Here is a 26477-nt window from a genome sequence, read left to right as displayed (position 1 = left end):
TAAAATTAAAGGCCAAAGTAATGTTTTAGGTCCTCTCAAAACTGTGAACTCTGGCTCATTTTATTGATGAGGAACTAAGGTAAACAGAGCTAAATGACTTCTCCAAGATCATATAGCTAGTAAGTGTTTGAGATCAGATAAATCTTCTTGATTCCAAACCCAGTCCTCCTTCTACTGTGCCAATATATACATGGACACACATACACACACACATATACACACTACAGTTGGTATAACTGGATGAAGGGTCTGATCAGCAGTAGACTAATTCCTGGAAACACCATGGCTAATAACTTCTTTCTTCTTACTTCTGACCACCTTCCTTCCATCTGTTTAGAATTGAAAAAAACTTTTATTTTGCCATCTATCACTGCTGCTGGTACTTTCTAAGTCTTTTTTCTAAATTAAGTCAATAGTATCATCTGTGAGCATATTATTACTTAAGATCAATGTATATAGTAGGATGACTCTCAAGGATTTTGCATTTCAGTGACTATGCTATGTCTCTGAAATTTTAGGATGAGAAGTTAAAAATTTCTCCTGGGAACTACTAATTTACAATTAGGTTATATGAATAATTCTCTCTTTTTCTATCTCACTGTCTCTCAGAATAACTTGAACTCAGGGAGATGTCCCTTGAAAGAATGAATAGCATGTACCTCTGATGATATTAAATCAGAGACCTCAGATGGTAAACTCTGCCCCTATTACCTAAAGGGAAGGGAGATGTTCCACAGTAACATTAAAAAATGAACAATTTCTTAAAATAAGGTGTATTACCTTTTTCACGAATACAACATAAGGAGAAATAATTAAAAGAGTAACTAATATGAAAAAGATATAAAGCTCTTTTGGACTAAAGTTTAGTAAGTCAGTAGTATAAGACAATAGACAAAAACCAATAATGCAAGCCTGAAATAATAGACAAGATTAGGGAGGTGATCATCCCACTGTTTGGTCCATTCAGACAATATCTGTAGTGTTTATTAGTTATAGATAACAACACAAGGGAGAAGAAAACAGCTTTTAAGAAGACAGTATCCAAGAGTAGGTTTTAGATTTCTGGACCATAGCTTAAAATATCATAGAAGAGTTCTTGGCCAGAAATGGAGTGGATCTGGCAAGGATTTGTAAAATGTATTTGCTTAGATTCTTACAAAGCTAATCAAGAGAATTTTAAATGGCAATGAAGAGAGTGAACCTACCTGTGTAAGTCTACCATATTAGATACAATACAGAGTAGCTGCGATGTAGAGAAAAAAGAAGCAATTCGCAAGATTCAAAAAATTCAAGCAAAAAATCATCAATAAAAGCAATGGCACAGAATCCTATATACAAATGTACAAAACATGGATAACAACCTAAAGTTTCTAATACAAGAGAGCAAAATTGACCTCATTGACATCAATGAGTAATAAGAAAAATTAGAAAACAGTTCTTTAAGGTATATCTTATTAAGAAGATTAGGTACAGAAGAGCATTTGGTATTCTGGGGCAATTCTCAGGTGAGGAAATCCAAAGGGTGATTTTGGGGAAGGGTATGAAAAAAGGGGCATAAGCAGAATTTATAATGTTATAAATATATACTACAGAACACCCAGCAAGTGGGGAAAAGATGAGATGGAAAGGTAAAAAAATCACAACTATGGCAGAGAGATATACTTTAATGAGAATTTTTTCCTTCAAAAGGATACAAGAGAGAAGTCTTGTTCTAACTCAGAAGTGGCTGTTGAGGTGAAAATAACATAGGGTGAGATATGACCTCTCTTTTTTAGATTAAATGGAAGAGAAAAGAACCACTATCTTTCCCAGAATCCCAACTTCATAGCCTTTGACTCTTCCCTCTATCTAATCTCTCATATCCAATGAGTTACCAAGTCATATCAACTCTACCTTTCTATCTTTTGTATTTGTCCCTTTTTCTCCATTCATGGCTGCGTTACTATTTCAGGACCTCAGCCCCTCTCACCTTATCCATGGCAGTAGCCTACAAAATCTTTAATCTCTCTGCAGAGCTGTCAAAATAATCTTCCTGAATATTATTGTTCTGTAAGAAATGACCAGCAGGATGATTTCAGAAAGGCCTGGAGAGACTTACATGAACTGATGCTGAGTAAAATGAGCAGGACCAGGAGATCATCATATACTTCAACAACAATACTGTATGAGGATCAATTCTGGTGGATGTGGCCATTTTCAACAATGAGGTGAACCAAATCAGTTCCAATAGAGCAGTAATGAACTGAACCAGCTACACCCAGCCAAAGAACTCTGGGAGATGACTATGAACCACTACATAGAATTTCCAATTCCTCTATTTTTGTCTGCCTGCATTTTTGATTTCCTTCACTGGCTAATTGTACACTATTTCAAAGTTTGATTCTTTTTGTACAGCAAAACAACTGATTGGACATATATATATATATATATATATATATATATATATTGTATTTAATTTATACTTTAACATATTTAACATGTATTGTTCAACCTGCCATGGAGGGAGAAGGAGGGGAAAAATCAGAACAAAAGGTTTGGCAATTGTCAATGTTGTAAAATTACCCATGTATATATCTGGTAAATAAAAACTATTAAATAAAAAAAATAATAATCTTCCTGAGGTATAGGTTGAATGATCAAGTCATTTCTCTGCATAAGATACGTTAGAAGATGTTCCCCATTATGTCTAAGACATAATCTTAAGCCTGAAATTTCATGACTTCCACAGTCTAGCTTTAATCTTTTTTCCAATCTTATCCAATAAATATTTATTAAGTGCATATTATTTACTAGGTTCTATGCTAAGCACTAAGGATAACAATGAATACAGTCCCTGTCCTTAAGAAGCTTACAATGTGGGGCAGCTAGGTGGCACAGTGGATACAGCACCAGCCCTGAAGTCAGGAGGACCTGAGCTTACAATGTGGGTGGGTAGGTGGGGATTCATTTGATCTTTGATCAGGCTCCTGGTGGCAGGCTCTCCTCATTCATTTTCTCCACTGATCCAAGATTCCAGAAGGCCTCTAAGAAAGCTGACCAGCTCCAGGTAAGGAGACAATAAAGGATTTGGACTTTAACACCTGGCTCTTACTGAACTGAAACGACGGCTGCCCCCCCAGAGACTTCCAGGAAAACCGGACAAAAGAACATTACAAACCATTTTTAATATTACTGAAATTATGTTTTAAAAAGACCTATGAATTATTACAAGATAATAATGGCAGCTTTTTCTCTACTATTTCTAAGGGTTTAAATGGGATATTTAATATATGTAAATTTTCTATTTTGTTATTTGTTTTATCAGGCATTTCATGTAACTTACCATCTGGTAGATCTTTAAACTGCAATATTCCATCCACCCAATTCTCACAGGTTTTGGCTAAGTATTCATATCCATATAGTGCCTCCAGAGGTTTTCTTGTTCTCTCACTCCACTTTGAAACATCTCTGATACCTGAAAAAAAAAATCCAAAAAGAAACAACAACTTAGTTGTAATATGTAACTTACAAATAGGAAACTTTGGCCTAAAACAAAGACCCTTGAGTCTTTGGAATAGATTTTCTATATTGAATATACTATACTGGAAAAAATGTCTTTAATTATTCTCACTTGAGTAAAAGGGGAAGATATATATATGTGTGTGTGTGTGTGTGTGTGTGTGTGTGTGTGTGTGTGTGTGTGTGTGTGTGTGTATGTTTAAGACTTAGTTTACTTTATCTGATTGCTTACCATCTCAGGAGGGGAGAGGGATAGAATAATTTGGAACTCAAAACTTAAAATTGTTTTAACATGCACTTGGGGAAAATAAAATTCATTAAAAACTTTTAAAAAATTAAGGTATAGTGAGACAAGTTCCCTCTTACTAGATGCCTTCAAAAACAGGCTGTATAACTACTTGTAAAGGAGACAGATATTATAATGGGGATTCTTGATGCTGGCTTCAATAACTTAGAAGGCAGGCTCTTCACCTTTTTGTGTCATGAGTCCTGTTTTTAAAATGAATAAAAAAAGATACATAGAAAAAAGTATAATATTTACAGTTTCTGAGATGACATTTTAATCACAATTCTGAAATAGTCTTAATTTAATTTTAAAAAAGACTTTTTAAAGACCTAGTTATTTTAATATAGTATTTAATACAGAAAAAAAAGAACAAAAACTACTTCTTACCACCAAAGAAATATACATGTACAAAGTACCTACCTATAACTGTTCACAAGAGGGTATATAACATAAGGAGGCTAAATTTATAACAAAAAGTTACATTTCTTTAAAAAAAAAAGAGTCAAGTTCAGTTGCTTCTTTTGCTCTTCACACAAAACTACAATGACAAATTTCCGTAATAATAAAGATATTTAAGAGCCAGAATATTGTTAACTGAATACAGTTAACATGGAAGTCTGAAAAAGAACTTCTTCTCCACCATCTAAAAATGGACAATGCCTATACGAATTCTCCATGTCACTGATAAAAAAGTATAAAATGCACAGCACAGTGTTAGCCTTCTAACAAATATTCAATAAATATGTTAATAGAATAAATGTACATATCTAAACACATTTTAAAGTCTGTATGTCCAAAAGTACAATTTGAAAGTGGTGGGGGGATTTCAGGGGTGGGGATGGGTATCAGGGAATTGGGGGGAGATGAAGAGGGAGAAGGGGAACAAGGCTAGAAGATAATTCAAAATTAAATCTTCACTGCCTAGCGTGGTGATTTGCACACATAATTACTGATTTAAAATCAAAAGGAACTTTGGACATAATTTTATTCAATATATATTTTTTTGATGAAGAAATCGAGTTGAATGGAATATTTCAGTTAAAGACCTACCAGATGTTAAGTTATATGAAATGCCTGATGGAACAAATAACAAAACGGGAAAGGTGTCATTCCCATGTATTAAAGACCCTATTTAAACTTTTAGAAAGTTAAGTGACTTTATAAGATTGCCAACACTAAGTAGAAAAGCCAAGATTTGAATCCAGGTCTTCTGAATCTTGGGTATTTAATTAATATTTGTTAAATGGATAAATAAATTAGGAAACCTTTTAATTGATAATTGAGCCACTGGTTTTAAGAATGTATGCTATCACAAACATCTAAATAATTAATTTGTATAATGTCAATTTCAATGGTTGCTTTTCATTTAAGGAACTCATAGCCCTTTCCTTAATGGTAATAGGAGAGGGATAATTATAATTGGATTTGGAATGAAAATATCTGAGTTTAAATCCTAGCATTTTGGCTCTGTTATTTCTCCTCTATATGATCTTAGGAGAATCTTAATCTTTCTATGTATTGTTTCTTTACTGATGATACCAGGGGACTATTTGCAATTTATTTGTAATTTACAGTTTAAAAGAGTTGCTGGGGAATACCAAGTTAAATAATCTACTAACAACTTCTATGTCTGAGAGGCAGGGCTTGAGACCAGATCTTCCTGCCGCTAAGGTTTGCCTACTTTCTACCACTTCATACTTCCTTTTCCTAATTATACTTTCAAAATTAAAAAAATGCAAAATTTAAATCATTGATCTAGTGTAATTATTTTTTGGATATTATTTCTACTTTAAAACTAGGGAATAAGATGCACAGGTGTTAAAAGATCAATTACCATAGATAAAAAATGAGATGGAAAGAGAACAGCTTCATTTGTTATGGAAATTTATTTAACCTACCATGATAAATCATTTCATCCTCATCTGTAACATAGGCATTTGCTCCCCAAATTACCAACTTGTTGATATAAGATGGGTACTTTGCAGCTGCAATGAGTGCAGTTATCCCACCATCACTCCATCCCAGCAAAGAAACTGTTTTAAATTTCAGTGTCTGTGATTGGTAAAACAAAATGTACAGTAGAAGTTATTGGTCTTTCTGCTGTATTGGCGAAGAAGAAAAAATTTCCTAATTTCCAGTTACTTGAGTGTATCTAAGTGCTTGGATACTTCATGAATAATCCTGGGCTAGGGAAAAAAAAAAGAATTTTTTAAAGGGAAGAGTAAGCAGAAAAATGGTCTTTCTTACTTAGAGAAGGAATCTGGAGTTTACTGAAATAGTTCTTAGACAAGAAAGCCTTTTAAATCCTTGCTCATACAAGCATGCATCTTTTCAAGGTAAATAAGATAGTTATTTGGGAGTTTTAGTGAATTACAATGTTTGAAAATTAGGCCCATATGTGTAAAATGTAAGAGCTACAAGTTACTTTTTTGAAAAGAGAACACCTGATAGAATTAAATCATAAAAGAAGACTCATCGAAGTAGAGGAAGAAGTTTTTGAGCATCAATCAAAATAGCATGTTCAACATCAACTTTGATTTGATACAATTGAGTATTATAGCTTTCTTTATAATTAGTTACATTCCAATCATTTCTTTCTGAAAAAATTCTGGGACAAATTCTAGTTTCTTTGAATTCTAGGACTCTAGAATGACCTTAGTTTGTGCTTTTGATTATTTCTGGGTTTGAGGTAATATCTATATTTATGAAAAATACATTGCATATATCATCTAATACAAATTATTTTGGTAGCTGAAAAGAATTCATTAAATATATCTACAAGGAAAATCTTTGCTCTTTTTAAAAAACCCATAAATTTAAACAGACCTAAAACCCCTTGTAATATTATAAATTATGAATTTTTTGTATATTTGCATAAGTGAAATTCTAATCTTTGGCTTTAATTCTGACAACAAGCAATGATATATGCCACAAAATCATTCTTTTCAGACCCTCTATATATTATTATAAAACAAAAGTCTAAAATTCCCCACTATTCCCCAAGGTTACATATAAAAGTCAAAGGTTAGGGGACATGATAAAGTCATAAAGAATGGTTATATAGAAAATTAATTTTTCTATTTATGTAGTAAAATGGCAATAGCTTTAGCATGAGGTGGAAGGGAAAGAAGGAAAGAACAAACAAGAATTTTTATTGACTCAAGTTTTCTTTAGACAAGGAGTTTATTTCTCCTGTCAGGTTTAGAAGTAGCTCCTACCAGTAATAGCATGTTTGGGGAAGTTTCAGCTTCCATTAGTAAAAGGAAACATATTAACACTTTTCTGGGTCTGAACCTAGATGCCTGTTTACAAAAAAAAACTGCCTGAGGGATATTACCTAAGCACTAAGAGGTTCAATGTTTTACAAGAAATCTTTCCTTATCTAGGGGGAAATTGGAAAACTGGCAAGCTGGGTCTCTGGAGGACAGACTATAATTACTTACTGCCCAAAGAGAACAGGAATTTAGATCAAAACAGAAGTTACTAAAGATAGTTGTAAACTGAATAGGGAAGTTGCCCTTTAACTGTAATCCATGGGTACACCTACCACATGTTCCAGTCAACTGAAATATTTTTGTGAGGGACATCAGAAAAGATGAGGACAAAACCCATGTCAGTTACTTTTAGTAGCTTTTCACTGTGGACAAGTCACTTATGGCTTTTCTGGATAATCTAGTAAGACTCATTTGTAATGACTTATGTAAGTAAAATGCTTTGTAGAACATAAAGTTAGGTTATCAATGTTGATATAGTTATACATTTTTTTCCCCTACATAAATAAGAAGCTATGGTAAGACTACAGCATCTCCTAAGGTTTAGGGAAACTGCTTTGTACAGAAAGTATAACAAATTTATTCCCTCTGAACAAGTAATTATGAAGTGACTAATCACTCAACAAGTGAAATGCTCAACTAGCTTTTTTTAAGCATACACTACCAGGCATTGTATTAAGCATTATGATACAGAGAAAAGCAAAAAATGTCCCTGCTCTCAAGATGATCATAGACTAATGTGGAAGACCCAACTAGATAAATATAGGATAATGTGGGCATAATCTTAATCACTAAGGTTTAGGAAGCTTGGGAAAAGGTTTCTGGTGGAAGGCAGGACTGTTTTTGAAAGATATCTGGAGGGAGTATGTTAAAGGCATTAGGAGACAACCAGAGAAAACACTGAGCTAGTAGACAATGTCCTAGGTCAGCCACACCAAGGATACCAGAGTTAACTTGAACAAAGAGTATCTGAAAAGAAATAAGTTCTAAGAATACTGGAAAGGAAGGAAGGGGCCAAGATATAAAGGGCTTTGAAAGTCAAACAAAGGATTTTATATTTGTTCCAGGAGGTAAAAGGGAACCACTGGAGTTGACTGGAGGAGAAGGGGATAATATAATCAGATCTGCATTTTAGGAAGATCAATTTAACATAGGGGTGGAGGACTTTTTTTTTTTTTCTTCTGCCAAAGGTCATTTGGATATTTATAACATCATTCAAAAACAATACAAGATTATCAACTTACAGAACTCAAGCAGAGAGGTTAGTTACTGTGATTGCCTTAGCAAATGATTTGAAGGTTCTTATGTAGTCTGAAGATTGGACATTCCCTATCCCTAACAGATGATTTAAGGATGACTTGGAGTGGGGAAAGATTTGAGGCAAGAAGCCTATCCTGCAGGCTATCAATAGTCTTATCATGAGGGGATGAGGGCCTGCCCTAAAGGGATGCAAAATCAGAGGGAAAGGGGGGTATATATGAAAAATATCATGAAGATGAAACAACAGGACTTGATAGGTAAGTGAAATTGAATCTGAAAGATGACACATAGGCTTTGAGCCTGAGTGACTAGAAGGACCCTCAACTATAGTAGAGAAGTTAGGAAGAGCAGAAATCTTGGAGCTGAAGTCCTGGTACTGAATATATTGAGTTGAAAAAGTTTGCTGAATATCCAGTTCAATATATTTAAAGATGTAGATATGAGACAAGATAGAAGAAGACAGAGTTAGATAAGTAGATCTGAAAATGATCTGCATAGAGATGATCATGAAATCATGGGAGCTGATGAGACAACCAAATAAAACAGTATAAAGGGGAGAAGGCACAATATTGATCCTCAGAGAATCCTTATATTAACATTCATGGTAAGGATGAAGGAGACAGAGAAGGAAAGATCAGATGGGTAGGAAGGAAAACAAAGAGAGAATAATCATGAAAACCTAGAAAAGAAAGCATCAAGGAGAAGGGTGATCAACAGTGTTGAAGGGTAAAAAGAGCTTAAGAAATGAGGAAGGAAGAATAAGCATTTTTATAGAATTTATCAGGTACCAGACAGTATACTCAAGGCATTATACAAATATTACCACATTATCCCCATTTCATAGTTGAGGAAATTAAGATAATCAGTGGTTAAGTGAGTTGTCCAGGATCACAGATTTAGAAGGTATTTCTGCTGAATTTGAACTTATTTTATTTAAAGGTTTATTTAAAATTTATTTAAATTTAAGATTTATTTAAAATCCTCCTGATTTTAATACCACAGCTCTATCCAGTGAGGTACCAGAGGTCTTTCAACATCATAAGAACAGAGAAGAGACAATTAGATTTATCAGTTAAGAGATCCTTAGTAATTTGGGAGGGAGCTATTTCTGCCAAATTATGAGATAAGAAACCAGACAGTAAAAGTTAAAAGGAAAGAAGAAAGAGATAGTGCTATTGTAGATAGCCCTTTATAGAAACAAAGGAAATGTTCTAAAATAAGTAAAAGGGATTTAAATAAGAAGAAAACACTAAAAACAAAAGGTCTACATTTGATCATATTGGAGCTGAGGAAAACTTCAGTACTAATGATTAGAATGAAAGCTTTTTTATTGAAAAGGCAGCTTTCTTTTTCGGAATAGGTATGTCAAGATATTTGGAGATACCCTCTTTCCCAGAGCTAAGGCTCAGCAAGCAGGCTGTGCCTTGAGCCTGGCATAACAATAATCCTTTGCACGGTGGATGAATTTAGCCCCTACACAGTCCCAGAATTGTTTCCTCCCAGCATCAGGTCTCTGAGCTTGGAAAAGTATAAAGTCCTTCTATGAATCAAATTTATCACAATGTTACTGTTACTTGTCATTATCAGGGCTGCTGCTCTTTGCAGCCACAGATAGAATTATTGAGATCTCCCTACACTATCTCAGCTCATCCCCATCCCCCTACTTCTACTAGGGGCAGAGCTCCAACACATGTATGTCTGCTTGGGGGCTGTTTTTCTCATTTTGAAATTAAACTTCTGTTTGCATCTTGACTCTCCTGTCTCTGACTGGCTCTGTTTGGCTCCAGCTGATCTGGTTAACAGATATCTACAAAGTTCATAAATTTATTATATTTTCTGATTCTATATTCATTAAGTAAAAATATATAAATGTTGTATAAAATCTTCTAATATATGAATCAGTTATATGTGCCAAATAATAGATGTTATTTTCTGATTCTAAAGGGCAGAACTACAAGAAGTGTTTCCTTTGTAACCACCAATGGAAGTTGTGGAATATTTCTTCTACTCATATTTTAGTGTGACAATCATCTATCTTGAGTGGTTTGACTATAGATGGCTGTTTTTTAAGACAGAGTTGAACAAAAGTCAAATGAAAAAAGTTCTTTCTTCCCTCCCTTGCCAATCCCGTTACCTTCATCAGATCAACAGCATCTTTTGCATCCCTTTCAAAGAAGTCCACGGGAAAATCGCGATTTGGGGGGATGGAATGTCCATATCCTCGAGGATCCCAGGCTACTACTGTGAACAACTGCTTATTCAAGTTTTTGAGCTGGGGTCCAAAATCACTTTGTCCACTTCCTAAAAATAGTCACTTTGTTACTCACAAATTAGCAACTTAATTATATATAAAGCATTTTTTTTAAAGATAGGTACAGAAACATCTTTAAAATAAAGATCTAACTGCAATTTAGTGTCATCATAAATAGATATTCCCTGGATTATTTGTTTACTCTACAATCTTGTCTAGGGCTCCCCCCAATGGCTATTTTGAGAAAGACAGTTCTTTAGAGGAGTTAGTTGATGGTTCCTTAATGACTTCCTGTATCTTTTCAGGACCTTGAATAATCACTAATCCTGATTTACTTAGGTTAGAATTATTGTAACAGAATAAAAGCAGATCTGGAGTTACAGCACTAACATAATTTTACACTGAAAAATTTTTAAAGTAGTTACCAGAAATAGGATGCTTCTCAACAAAATGACATACAAAATTATATGATTAAGAATTTGATAAATAAGAGATAGTTTTCAAAATGAGAATGCCCTCTTTTAAACTTTCAGAAAAATTTTACTATGCAAATTGGGCTAGCCTTACATTATCTTTTTTTTTTTTTCCTGGTAATAACTGGCTAAAATATTTAAAAGGAAAAGTTCTAAGAAACTAGAGAAAACTAACATTTTTAGACTCTCTTAGAGAGAAAGCTGAGCAAATTCATATATACCAATAGGCAAAATTATACCAAGATATTCTTGAAACTACAGTGAGGTGAATTCTTATCACTCCCAACCTATTTATTCAGCTTTTGTCACTATTTGTCAATGCTTGACATTAATACCAACATATTTAGGGTGTCTGGCCTCTGGTTACAATCATACTTTTCATACTCTTTTCACAGATTTGTGTAAAAATACAAACTAGAAGAACTCAAACTGATATCAAATAAGAATTAAAAATAACTCTATTTCATTTCTGTGTGAGCCCTCACAGACCAATCCATAAATAGGTACCAATCTCTAAATTTGGATATTCTACCAAAATGTACTATCCAGGATACTCGGCTATCATAAGTACCAGGGGATCATTCTACCTTGTTTATATATTATCTATCCTAACTTCAGAAAATCTATTTGTAGACCATTACTGATATCATAATTAAAGATAGATGCTATCTGACTCTGCTACCTCAATACTGCTACCTATACTGGTGGAAGCTTGGATCTGATTCTGTCCTAAAGTATATATTCCACTTTTAAAAAATTCATTCTTTTTTTTTTTTCATTTATTCATTCTAAGAGATATTCCACATTTGAAATCTGAATTTGAATCTGAATCATGCCAAAAATTTCTCAGGGTAATTCTAACTGACATTCACTCAAGATCAATCCCCAAAAAAATATTAAGTTAGTTACTCCCTGACACAGATATTTGTGGAACTTTGTAGCATTTTTCTTTCACATCAGAAGCTTCAAAAACTGTATTAAAGCTGCTTAAAACACTATTTAAAATCAATATAATCATGTACTGATCTGATGATTACTTTCATAGAATGTCCCATAAAATTACGGCTATATACTGACCAAAACCAAAAAAATCAAATGTTAAAAAATGATCATTGCTTGTAATAATCACAGTATTTTAACTTAGAAGAATCCTTAATTTAATCCTTTTACTGCAGGAATCTAATAGTTTGAACACTTCCAGTGACAAATGACTTACTAACTCAAAACACAATCTATTCTTCTTGTTCACAGGAATTAGAATTGGGCTGTATCCTAAAAGCCACCTAATCCAACATCCTTTCTGATATAAATGAGGAAACTAAGACTTAGAAATAAAGTGATTTATACCAAGATAGTTATCAGAGGTGGGATATGAACCCAAGTTCTCTGACTACATCAATGCTATTTCCCCTGTCCACTGAAGAATGGAGATTTGAACTCTTGTTTTCTGATTACAAATCAAGAGTTTTAGCAACCACACTAGAAATTCTTATTGTCCGAAGGTTCTGTCTCATATGCACATTAGTTTCCTCTAATTTCCATGTATAAAATTTCCATGTATAAAAACAATTTTTAACATTCTTTTCCAAAAAAATTCTTGAGTTCTGAAATATTCTCTTTAACCAAAAAAATATTGATTCCATTCCTTTTCTGGAAAGGCAAAAGTTTAATATTTTAGATTTTCAATAAAGGTTAGAATTGAAAGGGCTTGGTGTTTAACCATCATTTAAGTATCAATTTTAATTAATTATGATTTTCTATTCCCTTTCCCAGAAAGAATTCTGGATAATTAATATTTTACTGTTATTTCTAATAGTAGAATCAAGTGTTCAAAAAGTCTCAAACACTTTAGAAAGTCACATATTTTTCTAAAACATTAATTTCATGGCTGAAAACATTAATAAAAATTTGTTGAAGATGATGAAAGTGATAATATTTGGCAAATAGAACTATAATCATATTGTGTTTTAAAACATGCAAATAAAAGAGTTCTAATGAAAGTCCAAATGCCACACCTAACATTCCAGGAAGTAGCAAAACTGCATGCTTTCCTTCTCCAGTTTGTTGATAATGCAGGTGAACACCATTCACTTCCACTTTAGCAGACATTACTGAGGTACTGGAAGAACAATTCCCATCCACAAAAGAAAATTATTCATTAGTATCAATTAACATGGCAAAATTACTGTTTTATATATTATAGTAATCATCAATTCTTATTTTTCTTAGCAAGGATTAATTCTTACTTTTTTGAATCTAATTCTCTTTCTCTGTTAATAAAAAGAGCACTGAATGACAGAGAGTGAGGAATCAGTAAAAAGACCTCCACTGAAATAAGAAACTTCCAAAGCTTTGCTTTATTCACTCAGCAAACATTTTTGTAAGCACCTACTATTTGTCAGGTCCTGTCTTAGAATACAGGGATAAAATAAGATGCTTAAATTCTCTTGGGGAGAAACATTTAATGCAACATAGATATGTATATTTCTGAGAACTAAGGGCTGAGAGGAATTGGTCAAGTTTGAGGCTGTACTGTTGTTGTTCTTTGTTTTCCAAGACAACTAAAATGACATCACTGCTAGAATTTGAGTGACAATGTGCCTGACTATGGCTGATCAAACCAACCTGAGCTCAGAATGCTCTGCCACAAATTGGACACAAATAGTCCATATGATCAGTTGGGGTAGCTTCTTTAATTTTGCATATTTCGTGTTTTCTTGTAGCTAGTTCAATTCTGCTTTGCTAACAGAGCACAGCACCTTCTCTGATGAGAGCACGCCATACTGGGTGGTTCTGTGCCAGTGTCTACCATATCACACAATCGCTAAGTATCTTACCTAAAGAGGAAAAAAAGGAAGCGAATTCCAATTAAGAATGAAGAAATAGCCTGAAGTCTATCCTTCATAGATGGCCAAAGACTTTAAATGCCCAATTGAATTTATTTAAAGGAACGGCAAGAGAGCTGTGGAGCTTCTTAAAACAGGATACTCAGCCTTTGTTTTATTAATAGTAATCTAGCAACCATATAGAGTATGGATAGAGAGGAACAGACTGAATGCTAGAACAATTAGATTATAGGAGTTTTCTTGGTGACAAGTGATAAGTGACTGAACTAGGTTTAAAATGAAAAGGGACCTCAGAGGTCACTTAATTCAACTCAAAGCTTTGGCACCACTGCATAACTAGATGTGTGTGTCCAGGCAGAAACCCTGAGGTTATTCTTGGCAGGTAGGAATACTGAGTTTGATTGGGACAGGTCCTAAGAAATATATTCAGTGCCATAATCACTGTGTTGATTCTCTTGAGGGCCAGTAAGTCCAGGCAACCTGGAAGAGAGGATTAAGGATTTCTGAAGGGTTACAGGTTATTTGTATGGGTCCCAGAATGATTTTGAGGCTAGCCCTAAAGCAATGACATGCTGCAATGCCATAGAAACTGAAGAAAGACAGATCTAAACTAATCTTTTTAATATGGAGAGTTTAGGCTAACCAACTGAATAGAACTCATGTTCAAAAATCATTGACAATAAGGAACTGAGGCAGAGAACTTTTAAAGGGTTTGCAACCAGGACCTAGAAGCTTCGAAGGCAATTAGTCTAACATTTTACAGCTCTTGTCTTTACTTGAGAGAGAGAGCCAGGAGAGGAGTTAACCTAGTATTTAACAATCTTGGCTCAGCTCCTGTCAGAGAAGGGATTTGGACCATTCTTGGATATAGGGACTTCTAATGAGGGTATAGGCAGGAAGGGAGATAACATAATTCTACTCCAGGATAGTTTTGGACAAGGATGAACTCAAAGTGGCAGGCACCTGGATATTGTTTTTCTTTTCTATCCTTCATTATATCACAATGGTATGTGAAACTCAATTTCCAGTCTTAATGACAAGGAAGGGGAGGAAATACCCAACAATGCTTATGTTAAATTCCAGAGTGATTATTCAATGGGTCTATCAATGACACATGGGGTCAGTTCTAGTGAAAAGTATATTTCAAATGGATTTATCAAAGTATATAAAACCAAATGCCTTAAATGTAACTTTCAGTCTTAATTCCTGTCACAATTAGAATTTAACAAAAGAAAACAGGATAGATGACATTATGGGATTAAGAGCAATGTGATTGGTTGTAAGTTTGATAATGGGGGCTGGCAATGATCCTTTCCCCATTATGTCAGGAAACTAAGAAGTACTTATCATCCAGTGAGTAGCCCCAACTTTTGGACAGCAAATCAGACCTTCAAGTATAATTTGATGGAGATAAGATATAAGGCCCTGCCCTCTTACTTTCTCACATATTTTTCAATACTAGTAAAATTCCTTAAGGCAAGAATATGTCAGTGATTAGCAAGAGAGCTATATTTCTAATTAACCCATTATAGGCTAACTGATTTCTGAACTAAGTTCAGAAACAAAGAACCGTAATTTAAACAATTACAGGACAAAATCAATTAATTGTAAATAAGATCAGCAAGAAAATGATACAGAATCAGTCTTAATCTTCTTATTCCCTATTTCTCCTGTCTGTCCTTCCTATTTCTGTCATGAAAATATGTCCCCCATATTGTTTTCCCTTAAACAATTATTAAAACATTTTAAAAATAAAACATAATTTCTTCTAATTTCAACTAATTCCATTAAGAAAATAATACAAATATATTTTCACAGAAATTTTTTTATTAAGAATTTCAGCAAAATTACAAAAAGATGATTTGAGAGTAATAGATAATGAAATTTAGTAAATGATTAAGAGTTCATTTTCTACAAAAAGTCTAAGAAAAAGTTATTTTTAAATGACAGTAGCTAACCAACTACCAAGTAATTATCCAGCCCATAACCTACTCATTTTATGTCCTTAATATGTTATAAAACTAACATTAATAAATATTTGCTGAATAGAATTGTTTTGAGAACTTCGAAGTCAATGTAAATAAATACTTTACAATAAATACATAAAGATTTTAAAATCATCTACAACTAAATAAAATGGATTAGCTACAGAAAACAAAACAGGAAAAATGACTGAGTTAAAATATTATTACATTTACTTTTAAAGTATAAAATAAATTGTGAAGTACAAATATAGCACCTTTCCAACACTTAATTTTACATATTTTAGAACAGAAAGTTTTTAGCCTGGGATCCATGTACTTTTAGAAAACTATCTTGATAACTATATTTCAACACAATTGATTTCCTTTGTAACTTATTTTATGTATTATTATTTTTATTATTATTAAATATTATTATTTTTATAATGTATTTTATGCAGTGAAAAACATTTTGAGAAGGGATTCATTTAGCACCACTAGACTGTCAAAGCTTTAGAAATAATTTCCTGGCTGAAAAGATTATAGAGACCTTAGGTATGTTATATAAAATAAAATTAAATTAAGGCACACTCCACATGATAAACTTTCATTAAAATCAATTCAAACATTTTTAAGCACCTGTAAAACATTGTGCCAGGCTATTGTAGGGATATTAAAATTTTAAAGCAAACAAAAGTTGGATTACATTCCTAGAACTCATGGGATTGTAACACAAAACATATACCTACAATGCAAATTATATATAAATGCTTTATAGAAATGTAAACAGAATATTATATGAAATTTGAGGAGGCTGTGATATAATGAAGGAAGAGGGGTAGGGCATCAGAGAAATCAGGTTTTAAGTGGTGGGCAATATATGAGAGGTTGAAGAGAGAATTGAGAAATAGGAAACAGATAAAGCAAGAGCAGGAGACCACAGGGAGCTTGCCATTACATAGAAGTCAAGTAGTGGTAGAAGAAAGTAGTAGAAGTACATAGAAGGAAAGTGTAGTAAGCCCACAAAGGTAGGGTATGAAATGATGAAGGGCAATGAATGCATAGAAAGGAATTTATAGTTTTGCTGGATCTATAATAAGAGTTTATTACTTTAACACAAGATGTAGCAGAAAAAGCACTAGTTCATAAGATACAGGAAGTGAGACTCTAACCACATAAATTTACTGCCTACATAAGCTTGGGCAAATCATTTAATCTCTCCCTTAAGGCTTAGGATTAGGCCTGTTTCCTCATATGCAAAATAAATTTAGACTAGATGCTGTCTGATGTGACAGCCAATTCTGTATCTATGAGATCACATATAAGACATCTAATTTTCTAAATAGGACAAAAAGGGAGAGGGAACATATTTTATTTTTTTTATTTTTTTAAAACATTTAAAACCACTCAACTTAATAATCATTCTATGACAGTTTAAACTTTTTCTATAAAAAATCAAATCTCAAGCTGAAATTAGAAGTGGAAGCTTAGTAGAAAATATGTAATGTTGGTAATCATTTGTAATTTTAGAGGGAACATTTTTTAAAAGGGGATCTCTCTCTTTATCTTTTTCTCCTTCAATCTCTACCTTTTTTCCTTCCTCTCTTACAAGTCTATATCAAAAACTTCATCATTTTCACCCTGCCCTAATTCTCCCAAACTGGATCATCATCCACAACCTCTGCCATTTCATACTATGTCCTTAACAGTTTGTACACAGCCTGACAAATACAGATTGCAGAAAGGTATGCTCAGTCCTGAAGATTTTTACATTTTACCTCTTCTACACTCCTTGTCTCTCCAGTAAGTCTAGAGTGTTTTGTGACTGCAAGAGAAAAGTAGGCAACAGTAGCAGTTGCTGTTTCTCAGCTTGTTGGGCAACTTTGTTAAAGAAATAATGTTAAGGGAACTGGAAATGGAAAGAATATTGCTTATTTGAGGAAGATGATTACATAACAATTCCCAGAGCTGAGATTTAGAGTTTTTTCAGAGTTCCAAAACTAGAATGTTATGTAACAATAACAATAAATAGATGTCAACATCCATGGATCCAACAAATATTTACTGAAGGCCTACTAAGTGGAAGGCAAACGGGGAATCTGTTTTCCTTCACAGTTTATTCATTAAAATGCTTCACAACAACTAGATTTTTTAGGCTTGGGCTTATTTATTTCACTCAAACATATCTAGAGGCAGTGAAAAAGCACCAGACTTTGAATTTATTTAAGTGTAACAAACATTCATCAATAATTTACATATAAGAGAGTTTATGGATGCTAAGTAGACAGAGCTGATTTCTGGAGGACCTATGCCCAAATCCTGCCCCTAACACATACTGGTTGTTTAAGGCAAGTTGTGCTAAAATTCTCTTTCTGGTTCTCCTTTTAATTAATGTAGTAAGTTTATAAAAAAACTAGTAACAAGTAACAAAGGCAAGAAGTTAAGATTTCAAGGGGGAACCTAGAATTTACAGATTCTCCCAAAGATGAAGAGAGCAGAATAGTTATTTGCAAGTTAAATCATAAATTACTAAAAGCAATTTCCTGAGACTATGTACTACACCAGGGAAAGCCAGCTAGGCCTTGCTGTACTGATCCCTTGGCTTTGCTAACTGCCTGTGATCTGGAGGCCTCAAATAACCTCCTGCCATTCAAAGACTAGCAGAACATCAGGTGTTGCCGCTAACTTTGAAATGATGTGGATCTTAATGAACTGATGTTTTCTTCCATCCAAATCCCGTAAACTTCTTCAAACTTTCCCTCTCTCCCCCAACATTCCTCCTTCTCCTATGAATCCCTACTGGCTGAGTTCCCAATTCTTTTTGCCCCTTGTTCTCCCCATTCTCTTTCCCTTATTGACTGCCTGCTTTCTTCCTCATGCCATCCCATCCCCACATTCTGCCTTTGTCACTCATCACCATTTATTTCTATACATCCTGTGCCTTACTAAAGTGTGACTGAAACATTAGTTCCACTTTGCTGCCAACGTGGCCTTTCCCAGTGAGTATCCAAAGAGCCGAGCCCGTCTTCTCCCCACTTGAACTCAAAAGGCCCTCCATGGTCCTAGTCCTTTAGTCTCAATTAATAACTCCATATAATAGCAATTCACAAGGCACTTGGTGCCCCCAGATAACTCTCTTAAAGACAATAAATGGCAAATTATAAATCTGAATTGATAAAGGGAATTTCCTCACCAAGAGGAACCATTGAAATCCCAGTCCATAGCAAGGTGCTCATTTTCCTCACCCATAAAGTGAGGGAGTTATACTAAATGATTTCAGAGGTTCACCATTAACGTTTTATGATCCTAAAACATCCCCTGATTTAATTGCTAACTGTGGGCCTAATGTGTAAAATCAAAGGGTTAGATTAAATGAGGATTAATATGGAAATATTTAATATGATTGCACATGTATAACCACCTACTTGAGTTCCACACTAAAACTAAGCCAAATACTGAGACTGATAACATTCTATCAAATTATGACATTTATAAAAATTAATAAATTTAATATATAGCATAATAAATATCTGTACTGAAAGTACCATAAGGGTTCAATCTTTATGTGAGTGATTTACAATTATATCATTATGTTTACAATTTTATATTTTACAAGAGCTGCTTAAGTCCCAGAATTGGAAGATGAGAATGAGACTGCCATCATAAATCATTAGAAATAAAGTAGCTGAAAATAGTGGACCTTATGAAAAACTTAGGGTGCTTGTAGTCCTTGGGAAAACTGAGATTTTGAATACCATTCGTGATTTTAAATCTAGATTTGATTTGATTTGATTGGGCTTGTCCAAAAATTAAATTGTAATGTAGTCTTATTTCATTTAAAGTGAAATGTATTCTAATTAGGTAACTGTGATGTTTAATCCTCTATAAATAAATCACACTTAAATGCAAATATACTTGATATTTGGCATTAAAGTGATGTGCTCTAGAAATGTCATGAATAAGAAAAATTTGTTTCAAAATTATTCTCTACTGATATTTTAATGAAATTAATATATAACACTGAATTGACACATACAGTAATTTTTCATTTAAGATGATTTGGAAGCATATTCAAAAAAAGTTATTTGACTGGCAACAAGTTTTACATTAATTTAAAAATCCATATTATTACTTATTATTAGACCATTAATTTTTCTTGTATTATGATTGTGGGGAAATAATTATATAATAAATGATAAAAATTTGAAAAATGACATCTCAAGAGTGATGTACTAACTAACTCCTCTTTTTGTTCTGGATGCTATTAATGAACTGAGCTATTAGAGAATGTGGCCATAATATTTAAAAACTGTTAAATATTTAATTGAATATATTTTGCCTTAAAATTAACAATATTTTAACTGATTGAAAAAAGGACCAGAGACCTTTTCTCTTTTGCATGTGAAGTTCTTTGGGGATTTATCAGGTTTTTTTTTTAATCTTCTATTTGGGCAAGGTCAAAAAAAATCTTACCAGCCTTACTAATAGCCAGGTTGTGAAATTCTACAATAATGTAGTAGTTTTTAATGAGAAACTAGGATCTCTTGTAGCTGAAGTGAGAGGGCTGACAAGTTACTTTTATGAAGAATTTTAAAAAATCTGATAGATTGGTTATGAAAATTATATTATATCTGGAGAATGAGTTGAATATTTAACTAAATATTAATAAGCCCCAGATTAAAAGATTGTATTTGTTTGCCTTGGAGGCTAATATGTAATTCCTTAAAAAATGGATATCCATCAGCATGGAAGCTATAGTGGCCAGTGCTTCCCTAGATTTTAAATGAATTATCAATCAAGTATTCACTGTGTGCAATTAAAGAATGTGATTATTTTCTTAATTTCTAATGACTGATTTCTTCTGTAGGATGTATTAAAATAACATCTTGTGTGTGCTTATTGTTATCTGCTGCTACAAGAAATAATGATAATGACTGTACCTAATCCTAAAATGTGATTAATGAAGCTTGATATCTGAGGTAAGCATTCTTGGGATTATATTTTGAAATTGTTTGGAGTTTTTATTTCAAGAATGATTCCCTGAATTATTTTGTTAATCATTCAAGGGAAATGCCATGTGCTACTCAAAGGGAATGTGATTCCAGAAGTGCTCTAGGTTGATATCTGTTCCTAGAAAGGTTGAGGGAACTGCAAAGGTGTTGGCATGAGCCTCTTGACCTAGCTTCCCCATTGTGCTATTTCTTTTCTGAAGAGACAGTCTTGATCATTTAAAAAAAAAAAAAAAAAAAAACAGATCTTCCTTTTTCTTTTCATAGCAAACTTCTATCACAAGGGTAGATGAACTATAAAAGTGTTGTGGTTTTTTGTTTTTGTTTTTAAATGATGAATCTTGTTGCATCTCTGAGTTACTATATTAGGATGCAAGTAAAAAGACCTTAATTTTTAAATTTTACTACTTTGAAATTATGGTCACTTTGTTTCAACTTCAATGGGGAAAATGTTATCTTACTATCACATTTATAAGGTCACTTCAATGTAGTAAATTCATGTTGAGAAAAGAAACAAGATTACAATAAGAATTAAGATGGATGGAAATACCCACATGATTGGCTTTCAAATATTTCTATTAAGAACAATGATATGATGGGAAAAGCTATCTACATCCAAAGAGGAACTATGGAGTCAGAATACTGATTGAAGCATACCAATTTTCACTTTTTTTTTTTCCCGTGGCTTTGCTGTTTCTTCTTTCATAACATAATTAATGTAGAAATATTTAATATAATTACATATGTATAACCTACATCAGATGGTTTGCCTTCTTGAGGAAAGAAAGAAAAGGAAGAAAAATTTTAAAGTATATTCAATTGAACTTAAAGGATATTCAGTGTTTTTTTTTACTTTTTTAGTCTTGTTCTTAATTATCTTCAAGATCAAAAGTGAAAAATTTAGTGTATAATTGATATAATTTAATACATATAATCTAAGAATACATTTGCTTGTCTGATTCTTTTTTTGTAAGTGGCATTTTTTTCCTTTCGTACCATTTGTAAATGGTATGATTTACATGTAAAGATAATTTCCAACATTCATTTTTTATAAGATTTTGAATTCCAAATTTTTTTTTGTTTTGAAGTCTCTGTCTCATAATATTAAGAGGGAGAAGAGCTCATTAAGATTCTTCTTTCAGCTAGTAGATACCATTATCAGATACAAGGCTCAGGTAAAAACAGAAAGAGCAAGTGGAACATAAAAACTGAATTATGGGTTTTTAATTTGGTGGTCATATCACTTGCTGTTAATAAAGTTAGCTCCATGACTAGTTAACTAAAGAACCCCTATAAGTAAATTGGGACCAGAGAAGCAGATTAGGCCTATTCCAGAATTCCCAAAGGAAAATATTTCCAAGAACCAGATGGCTACCTAGAACAGATAAGATCCAAAATAAAATAAGCTGCTCAAATGGACATTGAATGAGTTAACAGGGGTTAGGGGAAGACATTGCCACATATTTTTACAAACAGAGACTGCAGAAAGTCATACTTAGACATAAAAAGTCTTACCGTTTGCTTATTCTCAAATGTCAATTCTGTGCCAAGATAAGAGATACAAAACTAGCGCATTTTGTGACTAGAATGAGGAAAAGCTGAAACTGGTATTTTGACAAAAGAGATAATTGAACAGGTGACATCAATTAACATTTGTTAGGTACCAGGCACCACTCTGAAGTGTCTGAGACAGAAAGCCAAATATGAAATATTCTTATCCCTCAGAAAGTTTACATTTTATTTGAATAGACAAAACATATATTGTTTTGTTTGGCTCTAAAAGCCAGAAGTAGATGCGAAAGGTAATAGTTGCAAAGAGAGAAATTTAGACTTGCTGTAAGGGAAAACTCCCCAAAATCAAAACTATCCATAAATGGAATGGATTGTCTTAAGAAGTAATAAATCATTTCTCATTGGAGATATTTAAAGAAAGGGAGAGGAGATTTCTGTTCTGCTACATACTACATGATCTCTAAATTTCTTTCTAAATAAGAACTTCTCTACACGGTTTTTCATTGATTTCAGTCAATCAATAAATATTATTTAAGTGCCTACTATGTGTCAGGCACTATGCTAAGCACTGGAGATATGAAATAGGTTAAAAAAAATAGTCCCTGCCCTCTAGGAGCTTCCAACCTAAAACAAGGGAGATAACATTAAATGAATATTTATCAAAAAAAAATCTATATTCAGAAAAAATAAGAAGCAACTAAGAGGAAAGGCACTGCAATTAAAAGGAGTTGGAGAAGGTTTTCTGAAGGTAGGATTTTATTTGATCCTTAAAGTAGCTAAAGATGTCAGTAAGTGAAATGGGGAAGGGAGAATGTTCCTGGCATGGGAGTCAGCCAAAAAAAAAAAAAAAAATGCCTGGAAGTAAAAGATGGAACATTTTGTTTATGGAACTGGCCAGTAGATCAGAGTCACTGAATCACAGTACATCAAAGAGTAATATGTCAGGGAGTAATATGTTAAAAGACTGTAAAAGTAGGAGGAGCTAAGTTATGAAGGGCTTTGAATGCCAATTAATGAATTTTGCATTTGATCCTGGAAGCCAGAGAGAGCTAACATGATCAGACCTGTGCTTTAGAAAAATCATTTCAGTGACTGAATAAAAAATGGGCGAATGGGGAGAGAGTTGGGGCAGGCAGACTGAAGCGGGATAGATAAATCTGAAAATCATCAGCAGGGTTGATAATTAAATCAGTGGGTGCTGATGAGATCAAATGAAGTATTATAAGGGAAAAAGAAGAGAAGGCTCATGCCAATGGAGTTCATGGGAGGTGTGTAAGTTTAAGAACTAAGTGGTGAGGGTTTTTGATTTTGTACATATTTTACTTTTTGACCATCTCGTAAAAATAAAACAGAAAAGTTCATAAATTTTAATTACTCAAGAATTAAAGATCCAGTTAGTGGTCATGGAATAGATAAAACCACCAAGTGGGAAGATTGACTATGTTAACTGTAGTCTTATTAGTGCCATGATCCATTTATTAGTTAACCAGCCAAACTCAAAATAAACAGAATAAAGATTACTTTGGCTGAAACGTAAAAATAATTATATTAAAATCCCAATAATTTATAACTATGAAAATAACTTATATGAAGTTAGAATTCATGAAGCATTGATACTTACAAGGTAGGGAATAAATGATGGAATAGTTTAGGAAAGACCTATCCTATACTCTTGGAATTATTCAAAGACTAATTTTATTTAGTAGTAGCCCACAGGAAGCCTATTCTGATTCCTCCAACCAGCTTCCAGTGTTTTCTCCACAACCCAGAAATTACTTTGTATTTTTTAACTTTATGTACATATTCTTTCTCTAATAGGATATAAATTTCTTAACAGTAGGGACTTTCTGCCTAGCACTGTGAGGGGCAAAAAACCTGATGCTTCATAAATATTTGTAGGGATTTTGGCTGTCTGTACCAAAGGTTTAGTTAATTCAAGCACTCACTACAAGACAATATATCTTAGTAATATATCTGTTATGCAACTGTACCCACTGGGAAGGCTCAAAAACAACCCAAGTCATTCAGGTGCACAAAGTCTTCAAGAACCACGCTAGTTAAAGAATTCATTGCACTAAGAGACAGGTAGTGATAAGCCTTCTTTAGCATTCTGGCTCAGACATTGCCTGGTCATTTAACCTCTCCTAATCTCAGCTTCTTCCAGTGCAAAATAGGTATTCCGCTGTTTAAAAAAAAATGATGTTGGGAAAAATTGAAGGAAAAAGAAAAAGGAACAGCATAAGTTGAGATGGATGGAAAGTGTCACAGAAGAGATGAACATGAGCTTGGACAGACTTGAGAGGGAGTGTAGAAGGGGCAGATATGCTATGGTCCATGAGATCAAGAAGTCAATATAACTGAAAGATTGAAAGAATGAACATCAAAAGACATAATTATTAACATGGTATCATTACTTGCAAAAAAAAAAAAAAAAAAAAGAAGCAGTTAACCCCATAATTCCTCTGGGAAGAAACTCAGACATCTTTTCTTTTATTTAGGTTAAAATGCCTATCACATGCAAGGTGATTCCAACAGAATTGGGATTGAAAATGTCAATCACATCCAGAGAGAATCCGTGTATCAAGCTTTGTTTTGTTTTTGTTTTTCTCATGCTTTCCCCTCCCCCCTTTTGGTCTGATTTTTCTGGTGCAAATGACAAATATGGAAACATGTTTTTAAAAATTGCATATATTTAGATTGTTTGCTATTTGGGGGATGAGGGAGGAAGAAAAATTTAGAACACAAATTTTTTTTTTTACAAAAATGAATACTGGAAAACTATCTTTACATATATTTGAAAAAATAAAATACCATTAAAAAGAAGTAAAATGCCTATCTCACTAAACTGCTTTAGATTCCATGGCTCTAGAGAATACTTGATACTTTGTAGTTAATTAATGTAGAAATACAAAAACAAACAAAATAAACTATCCATTTCATTTCCTCCTCTGGGTCACGGGACACAAGACCACGGTCAAGTACACAGACCTTCGCCTCTTCCCTAAATCAGAGCTCTAGAGCTAGACTGGCTCGGGTCTTACGGCAAAGAAAGGGAGCCTTAAATTACACGTCTGGTCCAAGGGACAGTCAGCCAACAAGCACTTTATTAAGCATCTAAGTGTCAGGCACTAGGCTGGGAATGTAAGTGAACGGCCCCTGTTCTTAAGGAACTTACAATCTAAAATGCAAACAAGATCCAAGGTTTTCTCCCCTTAGGCAACAACACACTTTGCTGTCAGAAAAGCCCAGCTAAAATGAACACGGATAAGGTTCACTAACGAGCACAAGCGGGTGGGGGTGGGGGGAGGTCTCTCCCTTTCCGCGGCTACGCCAATCGGAAAGCAGGCTAGGGCGCAAGTTCCCTCACCGCGCATGCGTAGGGCTCTCCGCCGCCTCCCCCCATAACTATACACAATCGGGAGAGATTAAAGGGAAGGAAGCCCCTAACCCCAGGTACTACGCTGTCCCCCCCAGCCCCAAAACGGCAAAACCCTCTCCTTGTCCCTAACTATGGAGAAGGCAGGCGTGTTTACCCGTAGGCGGCTGCAGCCACGGCTCGGGGCTTTAGCCAGGAGACGAGGAGCCGCAGCCGAAGGGAGGCCCGGTTAACCATTGCCGCCATGTCTGCGCCAGGTTCTGCTTAAAACGCATGCGCATGGCACCTCCTCCCAACTGGTCTCTGCTCCGCCCCCATCTGGTTATCTAGGCAGGAGACATCCATTATTCCTCAACACCTCCAGTACAAACTAATCTAAACGTAAGCCCGCCCAGTTAGACAAGTTGCAAACAGGCTGGCCTGTCTTCGGAGTTTGGCCTTTCCTGGCTTTTTTTTTTTTTTTTTTTTTAAATCCCCCTTTTTTGTTCCCTGCTAAGTCACGGCCATTATCTTCCATTCGGGAAAGCTTTTTTTTTTTTTTTTCTAGCTCATTAACATATGAATCTATTTATGACCACCGGAAGGAAAAGAATGAACTGGAAACGGGAGGGTCATGTGGCAGACTTAACCTTAGGCACCCTCTTCACGCCCCGTCTCTTTTCCGGGAACGTTTTCGAAGAGAAAGGTGTTCGTGACTGTATACTCGCACTGTTAAATAGAATTAAGCGCCTTA

General features: G+C 34.0%; 1 protein-coding gene across 2 annotated transcripts in view; it reads right to left on the bottom strand.

The window, feature by feature from the left end:
• BPHL (biphenyl hydrolase like) overlaps window positions 1-26015 on the bottom strand; it is a 58697-nt gene extending 32682 nt beyond the window's left edge. The window contains exons 1-5 of one of the 2 annotated variants that reach the window (XM_074270642.1): window positions 25902-26015; window positions 13056-13159; window positions 10451-10617; window positions 5683-5836; window positions 3323-3454 (exon numbers count right to left, since the gene is read on the bottom strand). In XM_074270642.1, coding sequence (XP_074126743.1) covers window positions 3323-3454; window positions 5683-5836; window positions 10451-10617; window positions 13056-13159; window positions 25902-25990 — 646 coding nt within the window. In that variant the 5' untranslated portion in view covers window positions 25991-26015. Of the gene's footprint in view, window positions 1-3322; window positions 3455-5682; window positions 5837-10450; window positions 10618-13055; window positions 13160-14212; window positions 14441-25901 lie in introns of those variants that run through there. The other variant, XM_074270652.1, reaches the window with a different exon arrangement.
• Between the last annotated feature and the right edge of the window lie 462 nt (window positions 26016-26477).

This window comes from Sminthopsis crassicaudata, chromosome 1, assembly GCF_048593235.1.
Source record: "Sminthopsis crassicaudata isolate SCR6 chromosome 1, ASM4859323v1, whole genome shotgun sequence".
NCBI classification, from domain to species: domain Eukaryota; kingdom Metazoa; phylum Chordata; class Mammalia; order Dasyuromorphia; family Dasyuridae; genus Sminthopsis; species Sminthopsis crassicaudata.
This window is presented reverse-complemented; position numbering and strand designations above follow the sequence as displayed.